This window comes from Numenius arquata, chromosome 6 (genome assembly GCF_964106895.1).
Source record: "Numenius arquata chromosome 6, bNumArq3.hap1.1, whole genome shotgun sequence".
Classification (NCBI taxonomy): domain Eukaryota; kingdom Metazoa; phylum Chordata; class Aves; order Charadriiformes; family Scolopacidae; genus Numenius; species Numenius arquata.
In genome coordinates this window covers 21,556,193-21,574,997 of record NC_133581.1, presented here as the reverse complement: position 1 = coordinate 21,574,997, position 18,805 = coordinate 21,556,193, and the positions used below count along the sequence as shown (strand labels likewise).

At 37.3% G+C, this 18,805-nt stretch overlaps 1 protein-coding gene and 1 non-coding gene across 2 annotated transcripts in view; both read right to left on the bottom strand.

The window, feature by feature from the left end:
* Positions 1 to 18,805, bottom strand: part of IPO7 (importin 7) — a 39,370-nt gene that overhangs the window by 13,287 nt on the left and 7,278 nt on the right. The window contains exons 2-14 of the mRNA XM_074149813.1: positions 16,475 to 16,556; positions 14,711 to 14,864; positions 14,203 to 14,361; positions 11,003 to 11,159; positions 10,315 to 10,404; positions 9,795 to 9,889; positions 9,611 to 9,695; positions 4,481 to 4,615; positions 3,844 to 3,943; positions 2,694 to 2,770; positions 2,231 to 2,347; positions 1,377 to 1,466; positions 681 to 846 (exon numbers count right to left, since the gene is read on the bottom strand). Coding sequence (XP_074005914.1) covers positions 681 to 846; positions 1,377 to 1,466; positions 2,231 to 2,347; positions 2,694 to 2,770; positions 3,844 to 3,943; positions 4,481 to 4,615; positions 9,611 to 9,695; positions 9,795 to 9,889; positions 10,315 to 10,404; positions 11,003 to 11,159; positions 14,203 to 14,361; positions 14,711 to 14,864; positions 16,475 to 16,556 — 1,507 coding nt within the window. The remainder of the gene's footprint in view (positions 1 to 680; positions 847 to 1,376; positions 1,467 to 2,230; positions 2,348 to 2,693; positions 2,771 to 3,843; positions 3,944 to 4,480; positions 4,616 to 9,610; positions 9,696 to 9,794; positions 9,890 to 10,314; positions 10,405 to 11,002; positions 11,160 to 14,202; positions 14,362 to 14,710; positions 14,865 to 16,474; positions 16,557 to 18,805) is intronic.
* LOC141466256 (small nucleolar RNA SNORA23) lies at positions 996 to 1,177 on the bottom strand. Its single transcript, XR_012463293.1, has one exon. It is a non-coding gene; the product is annotated as a small nucleolar RNA SNORA23 (small nucleolar RNA).

The following is an 18,805-nucleotide window of genomic DNA, read 5'->3' as shown; positions in this document are numbered from 1 at the left end:
TATACACTTTATTAATATTTAGTGCTTTGGCATTAATATGCCAAAACCAATGTGTAGTAATATATATTATTATAATATCTATATATTATTATATAGTGTATATATATATATATTATAATAATACTATCATTCAGAACAAATTTTTTTAAAAATGTGTACCAAGAGGATCACAACTGAAGTAAGAAAACCAGAGTTCTCTAGTCTTTATGGACTGCAAGATTACTTATCAATGCAAATTTTAATTGAACAGGAATGCGTACATGCACATTTTTGTCAAATTAGCCAAAGTATTTGTTACAGAATTTGTTTGCTTTGTTGCTTTTATGCTAGCTTCAGGAATGCTAAGCAATGTAAAGCCTGCCAGGATAAAGGCAACTTTTTAAAAAAATTCATTTGAACGTGAATGAATGTATGCTGAGACAGATATGCTTATATTGCCACCGTATTTCTGATTTGATGATGAGGTGCTGTAAAACTGGATTTATCGTACCATGAAATTTTGATGTTTTTTATTAAAAATTATAAAATTTTCCAGCTGGAAAATGACAGTAAGTGGTTACAAATTACTATTGCAAGAAGTAAATTAACATCAGGGAAGAAGAGAACAGGTCTCCCTGAACACTGCGATATTAATACCTATTCAATTAAAGCTTGCTGTAGTTTTATGAAAAAAGGGCTACCTTTCTCTTGATTACTGATCAGAACTTGAAGTGCTATTGCAGCTTCCACTTTTACAGGCATTTCCCTATCATCTATCAAACACCGTCTTGTGAGTTCTAAGGCTGTCTGGAGATTCTGGTCACTCTTAAATTTGACTTCACAAAAATAATGAAGAACCCAACAAGCCTGAAAAAAAAGACATCGAGCAAATTCAGAGTTACAAAACCTACAAACAAGATTATCAACTACTCACATATCCATAACCTACAAAAATTATTAAATCTGAAGTGCCACTACTGTTCCATAAAAGTACTGTAAAAGTTTTTAATAGATGAAAATGTTTGAGAGTGTGGAGGCTGGTCAGTGGGAGGCTTGTCTTCCAGACATCACTAGACCAGTACTATGATCTCAAGTTCATCTTTGGCCACAGGTTTTGTGTGAGCGGTACAGTCTAAATGCAGAACACAAATAGACCATACCACCAGACACAGATGGAAAACTATGCACACAATTCTGCAGCCACTTTAAAACTACACAGTGGCTATCTACAGTCACACATAAAGACTGATACTAATCTTTGAAGTAAGCACACAATTTATTACAGAACAGGTGTAGAAAGGAGTGCATCTGTTAGAGGGAAACATTTAACAAATATTCCTGAAGTCTTCAGTTAGAACAGACAGTGTATCTTAACAGTAAATCTTGTACTTTCTTACCCGTGCTCTCATGTAACCCAGCTCACTGCTGAAGAGAGGGAACACATGATTCTGCAACATATATTCCATCTGATCTTTATATATCTTCTTCTGTCAGAATATGAGTAGAAAGAAATCAGTTTAAAACTTCATGTAAAAATGCATTTCTAACCCAGTAAAAAATGTCACAAAACCCTCTGACGTTTAACTTCTTCCTTTATTAAAGTCTGTTAAGCAACAATGAAATCCCATAATACTATTAAACTTGGATCCTACATGGACTTTTATATTTTTCAGTCAAAATAGTGACACTTTTTTCCTGTCATTTTTTGACTCCTAGAGACACCTTTTGCTTGGCAGTACATTAGGCTGGTATGAAAAGCAGAAGTGGTCAGGGAGACTTCTTAGAGCCATGGTCCAAATACCAAGGCCCTGCACCTTTTTTTGCTACTATCCCAAGTGAGCAAGGCTGCTAATTTCACTTTATTTCCTCTCTTCTATACACAGAAAAGACCTCATTAAATCAACAGCCTCTCACCAAATGGATTTTTTTTTCCTTGCTTCCACAAAAAAAAAAGGAATGTAGTTAAGTGTGGTGCAGGAAATGGTGTAGCAATTCTTACTAGAAGCAGTTAACTAAAAAGAACTTAAAACAATCAACTGAATTTGAACATGACCTAATAAAACTTGTGTAATTAAGCTGAAAACAAAACCAAAACAATTAAGTTCAACAGCTTTAAAAACCAGCAGTGATTCCAAAACTTGCAAACTTAAAGGGCTACTTTATCACTTCTTCTAAGACACTGCATATGGAAGAAAGGAAAGGAGGAAAACTACAAAAGAACCAACAGAACCACCAGATTTGTTATGCTTACTTTTAGGAGAATTTCAGCCAAAGAACCGATCATATGTAAAGCACCATCTTTCTTACGAGGGTCAGCATTTGGCTCCGTAAGGATCTGATAACAAAAGCCCATTGTCTTCTGCAAGACCTAAATTACATGTAAGGTTAGTCAAATTATTTCAACCAATTGTCTCAGGTATACCCTTCTCAGTGCTCTGAAATGCTTAAGTCTCTAGTAATCTTCTCTACATCTGGAATTTAGATAATTTTGATCTTTGTTACAAACACACAACATTCTTGATATATAGGTCCTAGGGGAATTGGTAAATACAAAAGCCACAAATAGACCAGTGCAAAATAAATGACAGGAATGATAAATTTTAGTGCATGGCAAAGAACAGAAAATTAAACTTTTAATAGTAATTCTTTCAGCAAATGGGCACTATAAGCTAAATCTAGCTAACATATTTAAGTAAAATCCTTGAATAGCTTACCTCTTTCCTTTTACTACATGATGTAAACAATAGTGTCTGAGCAGCAGTTGTTGGAGAAATGAAGTCTTCAAATACATCTATAAAGTAATCATATAACAGCTATAAATTTTGTTCCTTTGCTATGTTCATGATCCTAATGTAATCTAACTACTCAATACGAAACAAGAGAGCGACAACTGTCCTTTCTTTTCAGGTGGTTAATCATGCTTTCTTACTACAGATATTCCAAGACCAAATAACAGCAACAAATGGTTGGAGGTTCCTGATATATGTTTAACCTTTTTCATGATCACCCTCTACATCTCTAATTTGATGTTGTGTGTCCTTATTTTTAAGATAAATTTTTGTAACAGAAGAAGCAGACCAGCTGTCAATTTTTGACATACATGTTATTTGCTGTGCAGGCAAACGCACAATTGATTGAGTCAAAAATCCTTAGTTTCTTATTTCTCTGCATACGATTATCAGAGCCAGAGCCTCATATAATACACTTGCACTGTTTATGGGTCTACCTCTGACCTGCGGGATAAGAAACTCCCAAACCTATCAAGGCTCCTTGTTCTAGTCACATAAGAAGAATTTGTTCAGGAAGTCTGAAGTATCTTCTTTCTTCCCCAGCCTGAAAGGACTGCACAGACTTATAGTAAATCCAAACAACAAAGTAACAAGCCATGGGAGGTGAAATTAGGCAAGTCTGGGATGCTAGGCTTACTTCATAATGTTTAATTTACCATTACAGTAAATCTGTTCTGAACTATGCCACGTGTGAAATTCCTTAAGATCATACAAAGTCCAGGGCCTGAAATACTAGCTGTTGTAAAGCATAACTTCTAATAACATTGAACATATGTAATTGTTGCTAGCAATTCGTGGACTGTTTGACTTTGTAACTGTGAAAATTAGCTACTTTTTTCAAGTGCAGAAACACCTGTGTCGTTGACTGTCATATGTTACCTGTCATCTCCACCAGCATATCCAAAAGATAACTATTTGAAGTTACATTATTTGGATAATAAAAACTGGTTTTATCTTTTTTTTTTCCCCCTCCTTTTAAAGACCAATGCCATCTCTATTTTCAAAAAAAAAACCTACAAAAATTCCTTCTTTGTGTGAACTCATATTTTAGGATGAGTAGGTTTCAAATTCTCACCAAATTTCATGCGAATATATTCATATGGATCTTCTTGCCAAAGCTCTTCATCAGCATCTGTATAGCACATCAATGGAAAAATAACATCTTGGATAATTCCCTGTAAGAAAAAAAAAAAAGTTGAAAACAGGCTAGCACTACTAAATCAATCTCTGTATTCTCTCCTGTATTTCCTAGATTTTGTCCATCCTGTCACTTCTCATATAAAATGCTAACATTCTAAAACTACTTGGGCATGGCGGATTTTATGCGCTACCTTATAGAAAAAGAGATCTATTAACTTAGGGTAGAGCTGTAACAGTGCAAGCTATTAGGTTTGCTTTGGCTAATGGTACGTGGAGATGATTCAGTGCCAAAAACTCAGTAGTTAACACCACCCCCAAATTTGTTGTGTTGCTCTGTTACACTGTAATCCTTAGCATATTAAAGCAGGAAAGCCTGACAGCAGAAAAAGCAATCCGGTAGCTTTGCTCATGTATCAAAGTAACCTTCATCAAACAGGCTTAAACTCTTTCCACCAGCAATTTATAACAGAGGTCCCCAAAATTTGCATTCTAGCAAGGCTAGAAACACTGTATAACAGACTGACAAATGTACTACTGAGTCATTTAAGTATTAAGCCCTGAAAATGGTTTACTTGAATATGAGGCTTCAGATTCTTCCAGGTGACTGCATGTGACACTCCTTGATTGATGTAATTCAGTGTTTGCTGCAGAACTCTAGGAGCCATGTACTGCTTTTCCTTGTATTGATACAACACCTTCAGCAACACCTAGAAAAATCAGATCTCATCAATAGCTTATAGTGAGCACAGACCATTTTAACCTGAAGAATTCTACCCTCTTTCACAATCCCACATAAGAACCCCTCTAAATCCAACAAGTACTGACTAATCCTTCTACTAAATGTCATTGTTAATTTTGTAAGGCAATTTGCAGCTCGTATCAGGTGCTGCACATCTTTTAAAAATACAATCATTTAATAAGACAAAACATACATGCTAATTCATCACCAACATTGCCCAGGGGACCTTTCCCTCTGAGGTTTGTTATTCCACCTTGCTACTCTTTGGACGTGGAAATTCATGCCTAATCACTGGATTGGTAAAATACTCTCCGCTTAGGCAGCCTCCTGATTGTTGCCGATGTGCAGCCTTACAGCAATGACTCTGTATGAAGAATGAGGAACTAGCCTCTCTCTGCTTTGCTTCCTGCCCTCAATTCTTCTCCTGAGGTGGCATTCAGAACTACTCACAGGGATTTACATTTGTTAAAGTCCATGGCTCTCCATGAGTAAGGACATGAAATGGACATGGGACTGCTATTAATACTTAAATTCCAGCTCACTGGAAAATTTGGTATTGGTAATGCAAGGGGGTTTCCTTGTAGCCCAGTCCAGGTCAGTGACAACACTGCACATTCAAGAGCAGCAGCATCAACTGGAGAGAAACGACAAATCCCATTTCCAGGGTTTCATTTAATTCGTCACATAAACCAACATTTAAAAAAATCCAAAACTGAAGGAACCGGAAAGATATCTATCAATCTGTAGTATCACCAAGAAAACATTTTGGGAAAATGAGATTATTTAAATAATTACATTGATAACATTTATTATACAAGCACTGAAGCATTTCTTCCAAAGGAGATGCCTTACACTTGAGTTTAAAGAGGATGCATTTATTCATTCACTAGAACTTAACATATAGTAGTACAGTTTCCTCTGTGGAAAAGCTTACACAATAAGGTCCAGTTTGCTGGTGTATTTGAATTTCACAAGTATCTGAAGGTTGGGGTTTTTTGAGAGAGAGGGAGAGATTCTCCAGTGTACCACGACAGCACACAGAAAAGCCCAAATTCATCAACAGTCAGTGAAGGAATGGGGAATAGTCTTTGGAAATGAGGACAACGCTGAGGCCTAAGAAATACTCTGTGCAGCCATACTAATTAGGACAAGTGGTTTAGTCCTCTCTTCACAAGTCTAAGCAGTTACCTCCTATGATTCAAATACAATGAGGAAAGAAATTAAAAAGATTAAGAAAAGGTTTAAGAATTCCAGGGAGGAACAACCTGTAATCCCATACCATATGTTTATCTATTACTCCTTTAGTAAAAGGGTGCATACACTTTGGAGAGTCAAGAGAATGCAGTCAAGCATATTATCAGAATTTGTATTCTTAGCTACAGATTTCCAATTCTTGTAAAGAAATACATCCCATTTAAAAATCTTCCATAACATTTATCTGAAGAACTCCATTTCCTGAGCGTATATCCAAGATTTATCTTCTGCACAGACACAGAGGACAGCACCTTAATCTGTATTTCTATACAAGTTACATTATTGTACAGGAAGAAACTGCAAGCATTTTAAAGTCTTGCTTTTTAGCAATTTTCTTTTAAGACCTGAATTCTTGGTGTTTCCTAGATGCAATATAAGTAAGGAACAAACTTGATTCAAAGCACAAGTAAAGACAAACACAAAGTATTTTGTTGAACTGTTTAAATTTATCTTTTCAAAGACTTCTTTTGTCCATACAATCTTTTGTCAGAACTTAATTTTATCTTTGAAATGCAAAGCAATTAGTAAGGTCTTAAGGAACATGTAATACTTATCTGTCTGATGCCATCTACAGGTATAAGCAGCCCAGAAGGTGATGCTGATTCCACTTGTCTGAGTAGAATATGCTGGGATATAGGTCCTAACACTCAATGTGACAAATGTTCTCTTCCCTTTCAATACTTTGGATGACCTTCAAAAAACACGTATTTAGGAGATGCTTTCCCTACTTTTCCTCTTTCAAAGTCCTGTAATTCCTTATAATTTCATTAGGAATGAAAACTAAGAAAACTGAACTAAGAACCGTTCTCCTCCTGATTCATGGAATCATAGAATAATTTGGGGTGGAAGGGACCTTTAAAGGTCATCTAGTCCAACCCCCCTGCAATGAGCAGGGACATCTTCAAGGTCAGTTTGCTTGGAGCCCCGTCCAGCCCAACCTTGAATGTTTCCAGGGATGGGACATCTACCACCTCTCTGGGCAGCGCGTTCCAGGGTTTCACCACTCTCACTGTAAAAAGTTTCTCCCCTGTACCTAGTCTAAATCTATCCTCTTTTAGTTTAAAACCATTACCCCTTGGTCCTATCACAACAGGCCCTGCCAAAAAGCTTGTCCCCATCTTTCTCATAAGCTGCCTCTAAGTACTGAAAGGCCGCTTTAAGGTCTCCCCAGAGCCTTCTCTTCTCCAGGCTGAACCACCCCAACTCTCTCAGCCTGTCTTCACAGGAGAGGTGCTCCAGCCCTCTGATCATCTTCATGGCCCTCCTCTGGACCGTCTCCCACATGTTCTTACTGTGCTGAGGGGTCCAAAGGTGGATGCAGTACTCCAGGTGGGATCTCACATGAGTTGAGTACAGAGGAAGAATCACCTCCCTCGATCTGTTGGCCATGCCTCTTTTGGTGCCACCCAGGATGTGCTTGGCTTTCTGAGATCTGAGCGCACCTTGTCGGCTCATGCTCAGCTTTTCATCCTCCAGTACCCCCAAGTCCTTCTCCTCAGGGCCGTTCTCAATCCCCTCATCTTCCAGCCAGGGGTTGCCCTGACCCAGGTTCACATGGGTCCCGAGGTTCACATGGAACAACTTCTCAAGCTTGTCCAGGTCCCTCTGGATGGCATCCCATCCCTCAGGAATGTCAACTACACCACTGAGCTTGGTATCATTCCCAAACTTGCTGAGGGTCCACTTGATCCCACTGCCTATGCCACTGATGAAGATACTGAACAGTACTGGTCCCAATATAGACCCCTAAGGGACACCACTCATTAGTGATCTCCATCTGGACATTGAGCCTTTGACCACTACCCTCTAGATGCAACCATCCAACCAATTCCTCATCCACTGAACAGACCACCCATCAAATCCATATCTCTCCAACTCAGAGAGAAGGATGTTGAGGGGAACCATGTCAAAGGCCTTACAGAAGTCCAGATAGATGACATCCATAGCTCTTCCCTTGTCCACTGATATAGTCGCTCCATCATAGAAGGCCACTAGGTCAGGCAGGACTTGTCCTTTGTGAAACCACACTTGCTGTCTCAAATCACCCCTTTAACATATTTCACTGGTGTTTCCCTGTTGCCTGCTACTACCTCAAAAACCTCTGGCTCATCTCCATAGGACTTCCAGTGTGCTGCAGTCTGAGAGCAATAGGCAGAGGGCCCTCACTAGCACCCTGTCCCTCTAACCTTGGCGTGTCATCCCACAGCATCCTTCTCTCTGAGTTGGAGAGATATGGATTTGATGGGTGGTCTGTTCAGTGGATGAGGAATTGGTTGGATGGTTGCATCTAGAGGGTAGTGGTCAACGGCTCAATGTCCAGATGGAGATCACTGCCTAGTTTAAAGCTCTGTCAATGAGACCTGCAACCCTGTGAGCAAAGACCCTCTTTCCCCTTTGAGAAAGGTGAATCCCATCTAATGCCAACACGCCTGGTGCTGTGTAGGCCATCCTGTTATCAAAAAACCCAAAATTGTGGTGATGACACCAGCCACGGAGCCATGTATTAATAGGCTGGGGTTGTCTATTCTTCCAGTGTCGCTGTCTGCAACTGGAAGGAGAGAGGAAAAGATAACCTGTGCTCCAGATTCCCTTATCAACTGTCCCAAGGCCCTGAAAGTCTCTTTTGATGCCCCCGGACTATGCGTTGCAGCTTTATCACCACCCATATGGAAGAGCAGTAATGTGTAATAGTCCGAGCCTGATTAAAATAAAGGCTTTGAAGAAGACATTCCGCTCCCTGAGAATTTTACAGATTAATAGTCTAGTTACATTTACAATCTAATCACCTTAACATAAACAGATTTATGAGCTGATACAAGGAAATTTTAGAAAAACGAGTATTTTTTAAATAAATAAACTTGTTTCAAAAGAACAGAAGTCAGCAGTACAGCCAGGCACTGAGAATCAGAACAAAAAAATTTCCCAATATTCACAGGAATTTTTTGCTAGTTCAAAATCTTCAAATTACTGACTTTAAACACATGCACTACAAGAAAGGCAGATGGCAATTCCTGCCCCAGCAATCCATTCTGTCCATTCCAAAAAACCTGTAAGTTGCTGCCGTGTAGTAGGACTATCTGAAGTTACTCCAATAAAGGTAAATCAAGGGTAGTTTGGCATAACATTAATACACCAGGTTAGAAATTGCTATGGTCAGAAGATGCTTTGTGTGTTACAATCCTGTAGAAGTGTCAATCGCCAGAGAGGGAGAGGAGTAGAAAGTGACTGTCAGACTTACCTGTTTGTAAGGTAGCCTCTGCATGATCAGGCTTTTGAAGAAGGCTAGGAAGCTTAGTATTTACTGACTTTGAGTCAAAAAAGAACTACATTATCAGAGTTAAAATATTACAAATAAATACCTATTGTATCTATCTCTTCCAGAATGATAAAAACTGATAGCATTTATTTGAAGCACATCTGAAGCCCTGTTACACAATTACTCTATTGTAATTTGTATTGTAAACAAGTTACTTTATTTACAGATTATCAGTGCTGCATAGGCTATTTTCAGTGGATTATCCCACCTGGCAAATTCAAAATTTTTTAAATCATTCTTTTCTTTTAACCCACTGATGTCAGTGCTTTCCATACCAATGTGCTTAAGAAAAACCCAAACAAACAATTGTGAAGAATAGCAAGACGACTTTTCAGAAAATAGTAAATCATTCCTAAACTCATCCTAATATTACCCGCATTCAGTTTTTCTTACTTGCTGAACACCAACAGCGAATGCCTTCAGGAACACTTCAGCAAACTCATTGTACTCCTTGGAAACATTACCAGGGCTTCCATACCTAGAATTGAAAGCAAATATGCAAATTCAAGAGTGCAGCAATATTACTGACTTTAATATTTTTTGGTTTTTAAAAAAATTACAATGGAAGAGAAAATACCTCTCAAAAAGTCTAGCTAAGATATGCAAAGCCCACTTCTTGCATTTCCACCATGGCAACTCAGGTCTATCATCTTCATCAACTTGAAGGGTTTCCTTTAGGAGGAAAAAAAAAAAAAAAAAGATTATTTACAACCTACTCAGAAGGAGTTATATGTATTTTGAACTACAGAGTACATTTTGGTTTTAACCTGCCCTTTACACTTCTAGCTTAATAGAAGTATAAAGTAAAGCATTATCTAAAAATAAATCCCATCATATATACTGCATAAATGGTCAACAAATTCTTGAAACAAGAAGCCAAAATAAGTTGTGCTGTAATTTTAAAACAGAACTCCCATAAAAGCTATTTATTTCCAAAATTTGTCTAGTCCGTTAAAACACCCTATTTAGTTTAAAACTTTGTTTTCTTGACATCAATTGAGAAAAAAGAATGCAGAAACAAAAAGTTAAACTTTTTAACATTCTAATGAACGAAAAATATTTAAGCTTAAAGACATAAAAAGCCAAAAGCCACTTACAGCTGGTACATCCCTATCGACAACAGTCTTCAGGATTTCTATCCATTCAGTCAGGTTTTGCTGATTTATCAACTCCAAAGGTAATGTGTACTTATTAAAAAAAAAGGCAAAATAAATTAACTGTAAAGCAATTTGAAAATAATGTTACTTTCACAGTATGAATTTTAGCTCTTTCAAATCTTTGTCTGCACTTAGCTAGATGGGCAAATTACTCTAAAAAACAGGTTAAAGAACTTAACACAACCTTATCTGTACTCTCAATATCCTCAAAGGTGCTAGAGGTCTCTACTCCATTCTGCTTATGCAATACTAAAATGCTCCTTAAACGGATTTTACACTAATTTCTGAAGCCTTTAACAGCATATGAAAAGTCTCATGCCAAACCGCTGCATTTACACTGGAAATCCTATGTAGACTGGCCTCTACAATCTGTCATTCTAGCAAACTTTCTACCTTAGTGGATGGCATGCATAAGTTCTATCTAATACCAACCAGGAATAGCAAAAGTAAAAGTACGGCACAAACAAGCATACCAAAAACCTGTGATTCATACCACAGTTGAGTAGTAGGGCAAATGATTCAGATGTAATCTAATATTGTTAATATTTCTGTCATTTACTATTTTATGGAAAAGCATAATGCTTTAATTTAAATTACTGATCAAGTATATACAAAGTTTATTTTTTACCTGGACAAGGGCATAAAATATTTTGAAGATCTGTTTCTGTATGAGGACAGACTGATCAGATGGATCACTCAAGAGCTGAATGAAACTATCCTTCAGAACTGGCAGAAAATGTTGCATTGCAGCTATCAAAGGACTCCGCTCCTCTGGTTTCTTGTACCTTCAGATAAGAACAAACTAGTTTTGTAGATCTTTCAGGTAGCTTTTGAATTTTAGAAGTCCACCTTTCCACGATATAGATACAAGCAGCTTATATTACAGTTCATAACAACATACAATTAAAAAAAATCCCTAGACATTTCTTGTTACAGAATTTGAAATAAAGCTACAGCCAGACAACATTACAGTTAAAAGGCAAGTTAAAAAACCACTGAACGTCCATTACTCCACTATATATCCACATTAGTTTTCTGCTGGTAATGCACTCCTGCCAACTTACTCACTTTGAATACTACATCATGTTCAGCCACACCATTACTACAGTGAAAAGCAATCAGAGCCCTACAAAAACTGCAAGCAAAAGATACACGTTTATTGCCAAGAATGGCAGATGCTGGGCTAGCCAGTAAAATCACAGAAAGACATTTATCAGAGTTCACAATTTATCAAAATATTTCCAGAAGGCTAGATGACTTCACAGACACTGAACAAAGTAAACTGTGAGGTTTCTCACAGTTTAGTAATGATATCTCTCACATCTTACCATATAATTTGCCCAAATCTAACAATTTGGCAGAGAATGTAGGCTTCAAGGCTATGTGGCGGACTCTGAGCGGGCTTCAATTGCAACCCCCCTTGAAATAGTGCCTCAGACCTTCCCATAGAATCATAGAATGGTTAGAGTTGGAAGGGACCTTAAAGATCATCAAGTTCCAACCCCCCTGCCATGGGGGTTGGACCCCCATGGTTGCTCTAAGCCCCATCCACTAGACCAGGTTGCTCAAAGCCCCATCCAGCCTGGCCTTGAACACTTCCAGGGATGGGGCATCCATAACTTCTCTGGGCAACCTGTTCCAGTGTCTTACCACCCTCACAGTAAAGAATTTCTTTCTAATATCCAATCTAAATCTCCCTTCTTTCAATTTAAAACCATTACCCCTCAGTCCTATCACTACACTCCCTCATAAAGACTCCCTCCCCATCTCTCGTGTAGGCGCCCTTCAGGTACTGGAAGGCCATCGTAAGGTTTCCCCGGAGCCTTTTCTTCTCCAGCCTGAACAACCGCAACTCTCACCGTGCTGGTGACAGTCCACCTGTTTGCCTATGCTGAAAACAAGGCTCCATTTCCTTCCTCAAAACATTTCAAAATTCCTGAAGGGAAATGAAACTGCATTTTGAAATCTTCCCTCCAGCTTTTAACTTCCAAAGAAGAAAGTCCTTATTGACTCAAGAGTTATCACAGCAGAATAGGATCTTGTCCATACTGGCAATGACAATAAGAGCAAAGTAAAGTATCACTTTAAGACTGTACAGCTTTATATTTTGATTAACCAATTAATACTATAATATTCTTGGACTCTTGTGAGAGATTTTTAGGTTGCGAATTGGATTTTGTTTGGTTTTTAAATACATTTTTGGTAAACTTTTCACTAATATTAAACATCAATGCTCAGCCAATTTGCAGAAATATAAGATAAAGTCTACTCAATCTGCTGCCAGATGGCATGTTCTGTAAAAACTACTACAGAACACTGAGCTCCAAAATCCTATTCAATAATATAGTTTCCGTGTATTTTCTGAAATAGAAACCTAAATATAAGGACTAAATGTTGCTCAGGAAAATTAAGTTTCTAATTTCCACAAAAGACACCATAGAAAAAGACCAGAAAAAAATGACTATGCAAAGAGCAGCCATTTGATCTTTCTGGCTGGATTTGTAGAAAAAGAAATAATGTTGAAAAACCCAAGATATTTACCTTCCACATTAAGAAAAAAAAAGTCCCCCAGAACCTGACACAAGTAATTTAACAAATTTTAGAGACCTGCTTGCATCCATATTGTTACATAATGAAATATGCATATTCCTACATGATTTGTGAAACCAATCCTTGTTGACTTCACCCAGAAAGCTAAACAAGTATGAGCAGTCGCTGGTCTCAGCTAGTGTTTGATCAACTAAGATTATGAACACACCTATCACCTTCGCTAATCATGCAATGACTGTGCTCGTATCAAAATTCTTCCCTAAACAAGGATTGCTATAATCATAATACACTACCAGTAAACACTTCATGTTTTCTAGCTCACAGATCTTTGCTGTATATTTAAAGATGTTAAATTTGAAAATCAAGTGAGAAATTAGTTTATTTTCCTTTCCTAGGAGGACTTGCAATTTTCAGCCACAGAAAAAACTCCCAACATGGGATTACAAAGGTCCTTATAGTATTCCTGTAAAAAAGGATTTACGCAATTTTTCAATGCAACATTTTAAATCAAGTACCCGAAACAAAAAAGTTATGCATCACAGTGCTTTGAAAGAGTGAGTTGTGGATTCCATCAGTTCCACTACTACAATTTCCTGACTTCAGGCTTGCACTTTTCTGTGATACAGCTCAAATGAGCTTCCTACATGCCAGCAGCAGCAGCTAAGCTCCACATAACTTCTCAAAGTGCAACCTCAACTTTAAAGCTCTGAGCATAATACCAGATACAGAGCAAAGAACATTCGCCTGTATATATCCTAGCCCAGCACCTTGCATATAGGAGAATGGTGGGCTTCGATAAAGATTTCCTATGATGGGTTGGATGAGGCTACCAAAATTTTCAAAAGGATTGTACCAAAGTCAGTCAACTAATTCTGAACTTCCTAACATTCAAGATTTCACACTTTGAAAACTTTATGTGTTTCACTGATACCTAGAGTACAAATGGTTTAAATAAATAATAATTATGACTTTGAGCAGACTTTCTTACTGCTATCAATCCATAAAAAACAACCACCTAATAAAGGCTTAAAGACACCCTTTTTTTTTCTGATCTGAAACCTTTAATGAAGGCAGTTCTTCTGGAATTTCTTAGTGGAGAAGATATGAGCCAACATCAATATAGCAAGCATTCAAGAGTATTTTCTAAAATTAGATTTCTGTCACCTTTGCGCAATCCCACATACAATTCTACATGGTTACAACATACATACAGAATACAAAAATAAGCACAAATATATTAATACTGCTGGTTTATCTGATAGAAAAAAAACCACTTACTCATAGTTTTTGACAAGTTGATAAAGACAGAGAAGAATTCCAAGCCAACAAGCACTGTTGTCAGACTGAAGATAAAATCCAATTTTCTCCACAACTGCAGTCCAGCGACTAGGATAATCATGCTTGATAATATGGTGAATGCAAGTAGTAAGTTGTACTCTAGAAATCAAATGCACAATGATTACATAAGTTACTGCTATTATTTTAATAATATTCTTGTGATGTTGAAATAACTAATATTGCTCAAACTTAGACTTATTTCAAGTTTTATTTAGAAGGTTTAGGTGCTGTACTCTCTGCTTAATAGTCTCCATTTGAGGAACATGAAATTTCTACATGCTGCCAAGCTGAAAACTGTTTTTCCATCTACGTTAATTCTATGCTCAGGATACAGAGCATATGACAATGATGCTTAGAATGCAGGTGATCTTAATTATGCAAAAAACCCCAAAACAACCTCAACAGTCAGATACCACAGCCAATTCATAAACAGATTAAAACTGCATACCTAATCAGCTCAGGAGAGTGAATAATGGCTTCTACAATATTTTCACGAATACAGTGCCTATCTTCTTCTGGGATGGAGTAAGGTGGAATCTCTCCTGGTGCAGCTTCACGATCTGGCCAATACTGGGTTATCATATTTTTCAAGTAGATAACCCCTGTGAGACAGAAGTGGCAAATCAGATGATAGCTGTTCAAAGTACAAAAAACCCACGCATTTTGCAAAGAAACCTATTTTAGAACAAAACTGACCGAAATGACTAATTCATTGACCATACCTGAGTAGAAGAATCAAAGTACATAAATCATGCAAATTATTAACCTAATAATTTACCGGGTTTATATACTTTTACCCATTTATTTTGATGTCTTTATTTTTAGTTCTGTAAAGAATGTGTTTTCATATGAAAATACTAAACTTACTGCTTTTATCCATACAACAGATAAGTAGTTGTGGAATATTTTAGCAACACACTTCTGAAAAATGCTTTATAATTATTTTCTCAGTATTTTCATTAAAACAAAGCTAATCATAGTATCATAGAATGGTTAGAGTTGGAAGGGACCTTAAAGATCATCGAGTTCCAACCCCCCTGCCATGGGCAGGGACACGTCCCCTATGGCCCACAGCACTTCGTAGCAATCAGGCTGCTGGCATAAATGCCTGCATTTACCATTTGACAACCAAATCCAAACTGCTTATGTGGCAGAACATAGATTACAGCACTTGGAAAGAAAAGGACTTATAAAATGCAACAGGAATTCTCAAATTACAAATAAATAACAAAGTTGCTATTAATCTAATTTGATGTACAAATCCATAAAGCAACTTCTCTTCCCAAATTTCATATGCACCTTCTGAAGATTCCGAAACCAAAGGGTTTCTGAAAGGGTCTGCAAAGGTAAGCAACACTCAGGAGACATGAGCTATTACAAGACTGAAGTGATGAAGACTTCAATCCACCCTCAGTGGGATTTATCATGCCATTAATTGGTTTGCAAAAGACGCACTGCATGTAAGCTATGTGTTGTATGAGTTATCTCCACTCTCTACAGACTGCTTTGGTTTCTAATTGGCTTATGCTGAGGGTGAATAGCCAGAGGTTGCTTTCAAACCTCCCCCTTTTTTTGCATGATACACATGCGAAGCAGTAACGTTTGAGTCAACAGTTGAACAGTACCCCCAAGCAATAAGATAAAAATGCAAGTCAGGCTTATGCTACAACTGAGAATAGTCTACTATGTGGAAGAACAACATAAGTGATCAAGGCCACACCTCCTGAACTGTCAGGAAAACCACTGAAGTATCATATTGGAAACCTCTATCAAGTAATCATAGCAGCTTTAAGAGTTGCTAATATTCAATATCCTATTTTACTGGTGGCTTGTGCAAATCAAAAGGGTTCCAAAAGACGTAACTTGTTTTCTTCCACTTAAAACATTTAGAAACATTAGCATTACTAGGACAAGGCTAAATTACCTCCTTGAACCAAGTGTGCTAGCATCATAAACTATTCTGTTTCCTCAAAGACCATTATTCACTAGAGATAAAGGGTAGCAATCACTGAAGACCCAGCCACCTTTTCTTTCTGTTTTCCCTATTCGGTGCATGGTGCTAGATATAGTTCATGATGACTGTAATTCGTGTGACTCTCACCTTTTGAGTATTTGAGATTAAAATCATTAGAATTCCTCAACAGTATCTGCATATGTACTTGCATGTACTCACCATTAAAGTAGATACAATGAAAAAAGATAAAAAACTTGCCTGCCTGTCTCACTGGTAAATCCAGTTGCTCGGACATAGTGATCTGAAGCAGAGTTGAAACAAAGTTCACTGACTTATGAGCCTGTAGAGGAAAAAAAATAATTATTTAGTCATAGTTTGTTAAGTTTTAGAATACTCCCATTAGGTTTTACAATATCTTTATAATTATGTAATGCAATCAATAGAATACCAGCAATTCAGACAGTTTCACAGTACTCAGCTAATCAACCAAAGCATTCCAAAGTTTCATGCTCGCTGTATTCTGAAGATGGCATGGGACTGGAAAAATCCTACCGTTTAAGGTAATATGAGTTGAAATCATTAAACAGGCTTCAGGAATCAGCCTTTTACAGTCACCAAACACGTTCTTCATTCAGAACAAATACTTACTTGAAAGAATCATATCTAAATAGCCAGAAAAACCCAAGCGCAGCAAGTTTACAGTGACCTTTTAACAAGGCATGAATTCATTATGTCATAATCTAAGAAACAGATGGCAACTGTGTTTTAAAACTAAGCCCAGCCTTAAGCAAGCCTGCCCAACTCTAGCTCATCTTTCTGAAAAAAACAGCTTCGGGTGACCATTTATGCATTACTGCAGCAACTGTCAGCATACCCGTACAACAGCAAACCAACAGGATGGAGACCTAAATGGAGTAACATCCCCAGAGTAACAATTTTGCAAGGATTTGCAAGAGTTCACTTACAAAGAACACAAAACACGTTTTTTTTCTTACAATAAAGAGACATTGATACACTAAATGCTGTATTACATTTTCAGTTCAAGGAAACTAACCTTAACATTATTACAGCCTCCTTTACACACCTTTCCTAAGCATCAAAAACTCAAAACATTAATTTAATTTTGCTGGGAAAGCAAATTGTAATCTTTTAAAGCTAACTCTACTTTTTGTAACTGGAAAACAGCATAATTTTCCTCAAGGTCAAGAGTCAATAGATGTGAGCTGCAGTGAGGGAAATTCCTATTTTACAAAAGGAAAAAAATTCACAAGGGCGGCCAAGGTCTGGAACAGTTTGTCCACAGAGGCTGTGGGACCTCATACTTTCAGATACTCAGAACTCAATCGGACAAGTCCCGATCTACATCTAACTTCGAAACAACTTGGTTTCAGGGGGCTGGATCAGATAATCCGCACAGGTCCTTTCTAACCTAATTACTTCATGATTCAAATTGCCAAGATATATTGCTGCTTTATCTTCACTTACATGTCAATATTGTTTCATATGTTCTTTCTACCACTTCTATCAAAGACAACTGCGTAGATCTACGTAACTGAACTTGTTAAACTCATAGGAAAACACCTCTTACCTACTTTTTACTCAGTTTCTTACTCCCTGCGTAAAGCAAATAAAATACTTTGAAAACTGTTGAAATTACACTATCCATTTATAAAAAATAAATTAGTCTCAGTTACTGCAGCAGAGCAAATTATCATCATAAAGAGAAACAATCAGAAATTTTCTACTCTTTCAGTAGAACCAAAAGCTCTTTTGATGTAAGAGTGCAACACTGCCCAGCTCGCTCCTACAGCACTAGGTTCTTCTCTCCAACCTTAGCTTTCCCTAGCAAATCTCTCTTTCATGTTCTAGTATAAACAAAATGGACAGCCTCAGACATGACGTTTGTTCATACGTTTGTACTAAGATCTGATTACTATAGCTCGTTTTTCATCTCCTATTATTTAAAACTGATTTTAAATGAAAAATGAACTTGACTTAAGAATCTCCCCAAAATGTTAAAACATTGTTGTACATACTCATTCCATGCACTAAAAATCTACAGGCCACAGAAAACCCACAGGACCAACACTTGCATCTGTTGCAAGTGTTGCACTTGCATCAGGTCCAACTGAAATGTTTATTTGTAGAGTGCGTTTTGATGAATTGGGAGTAGCTGACAGTGCAATATGAACATGCATCTTTCTGACCCATGTCCCTCTGATAATCCTAAAGCCCTGAAGAAGCAAATATACTTTGAAATGAAAAATGTGATTTCAACTGTCAGGCAATAGTTGATTAAATACATTTAAAATAAAAATAACTTGTTGGTATTAATTTTTACTACAGCTCCAGGTCCGTTAAGTTCCTTCTTTTCTTAAGTAACAATAATAGACACGCTTTTCCTGCAACACACACCAAATGACATTAGACCCTAATTCAGCACAGTATTCAATTTTATGCCTAACATTAATGTCAGCGGAAGCACTCCTGTACTTAACTGTATTACTATTAACTTGTTGAAGAAAGCTTTCAGTTTCAATAACCCTTAACTCACCTACGAATAAAGTCATATTACAGTCTGCATAAAAT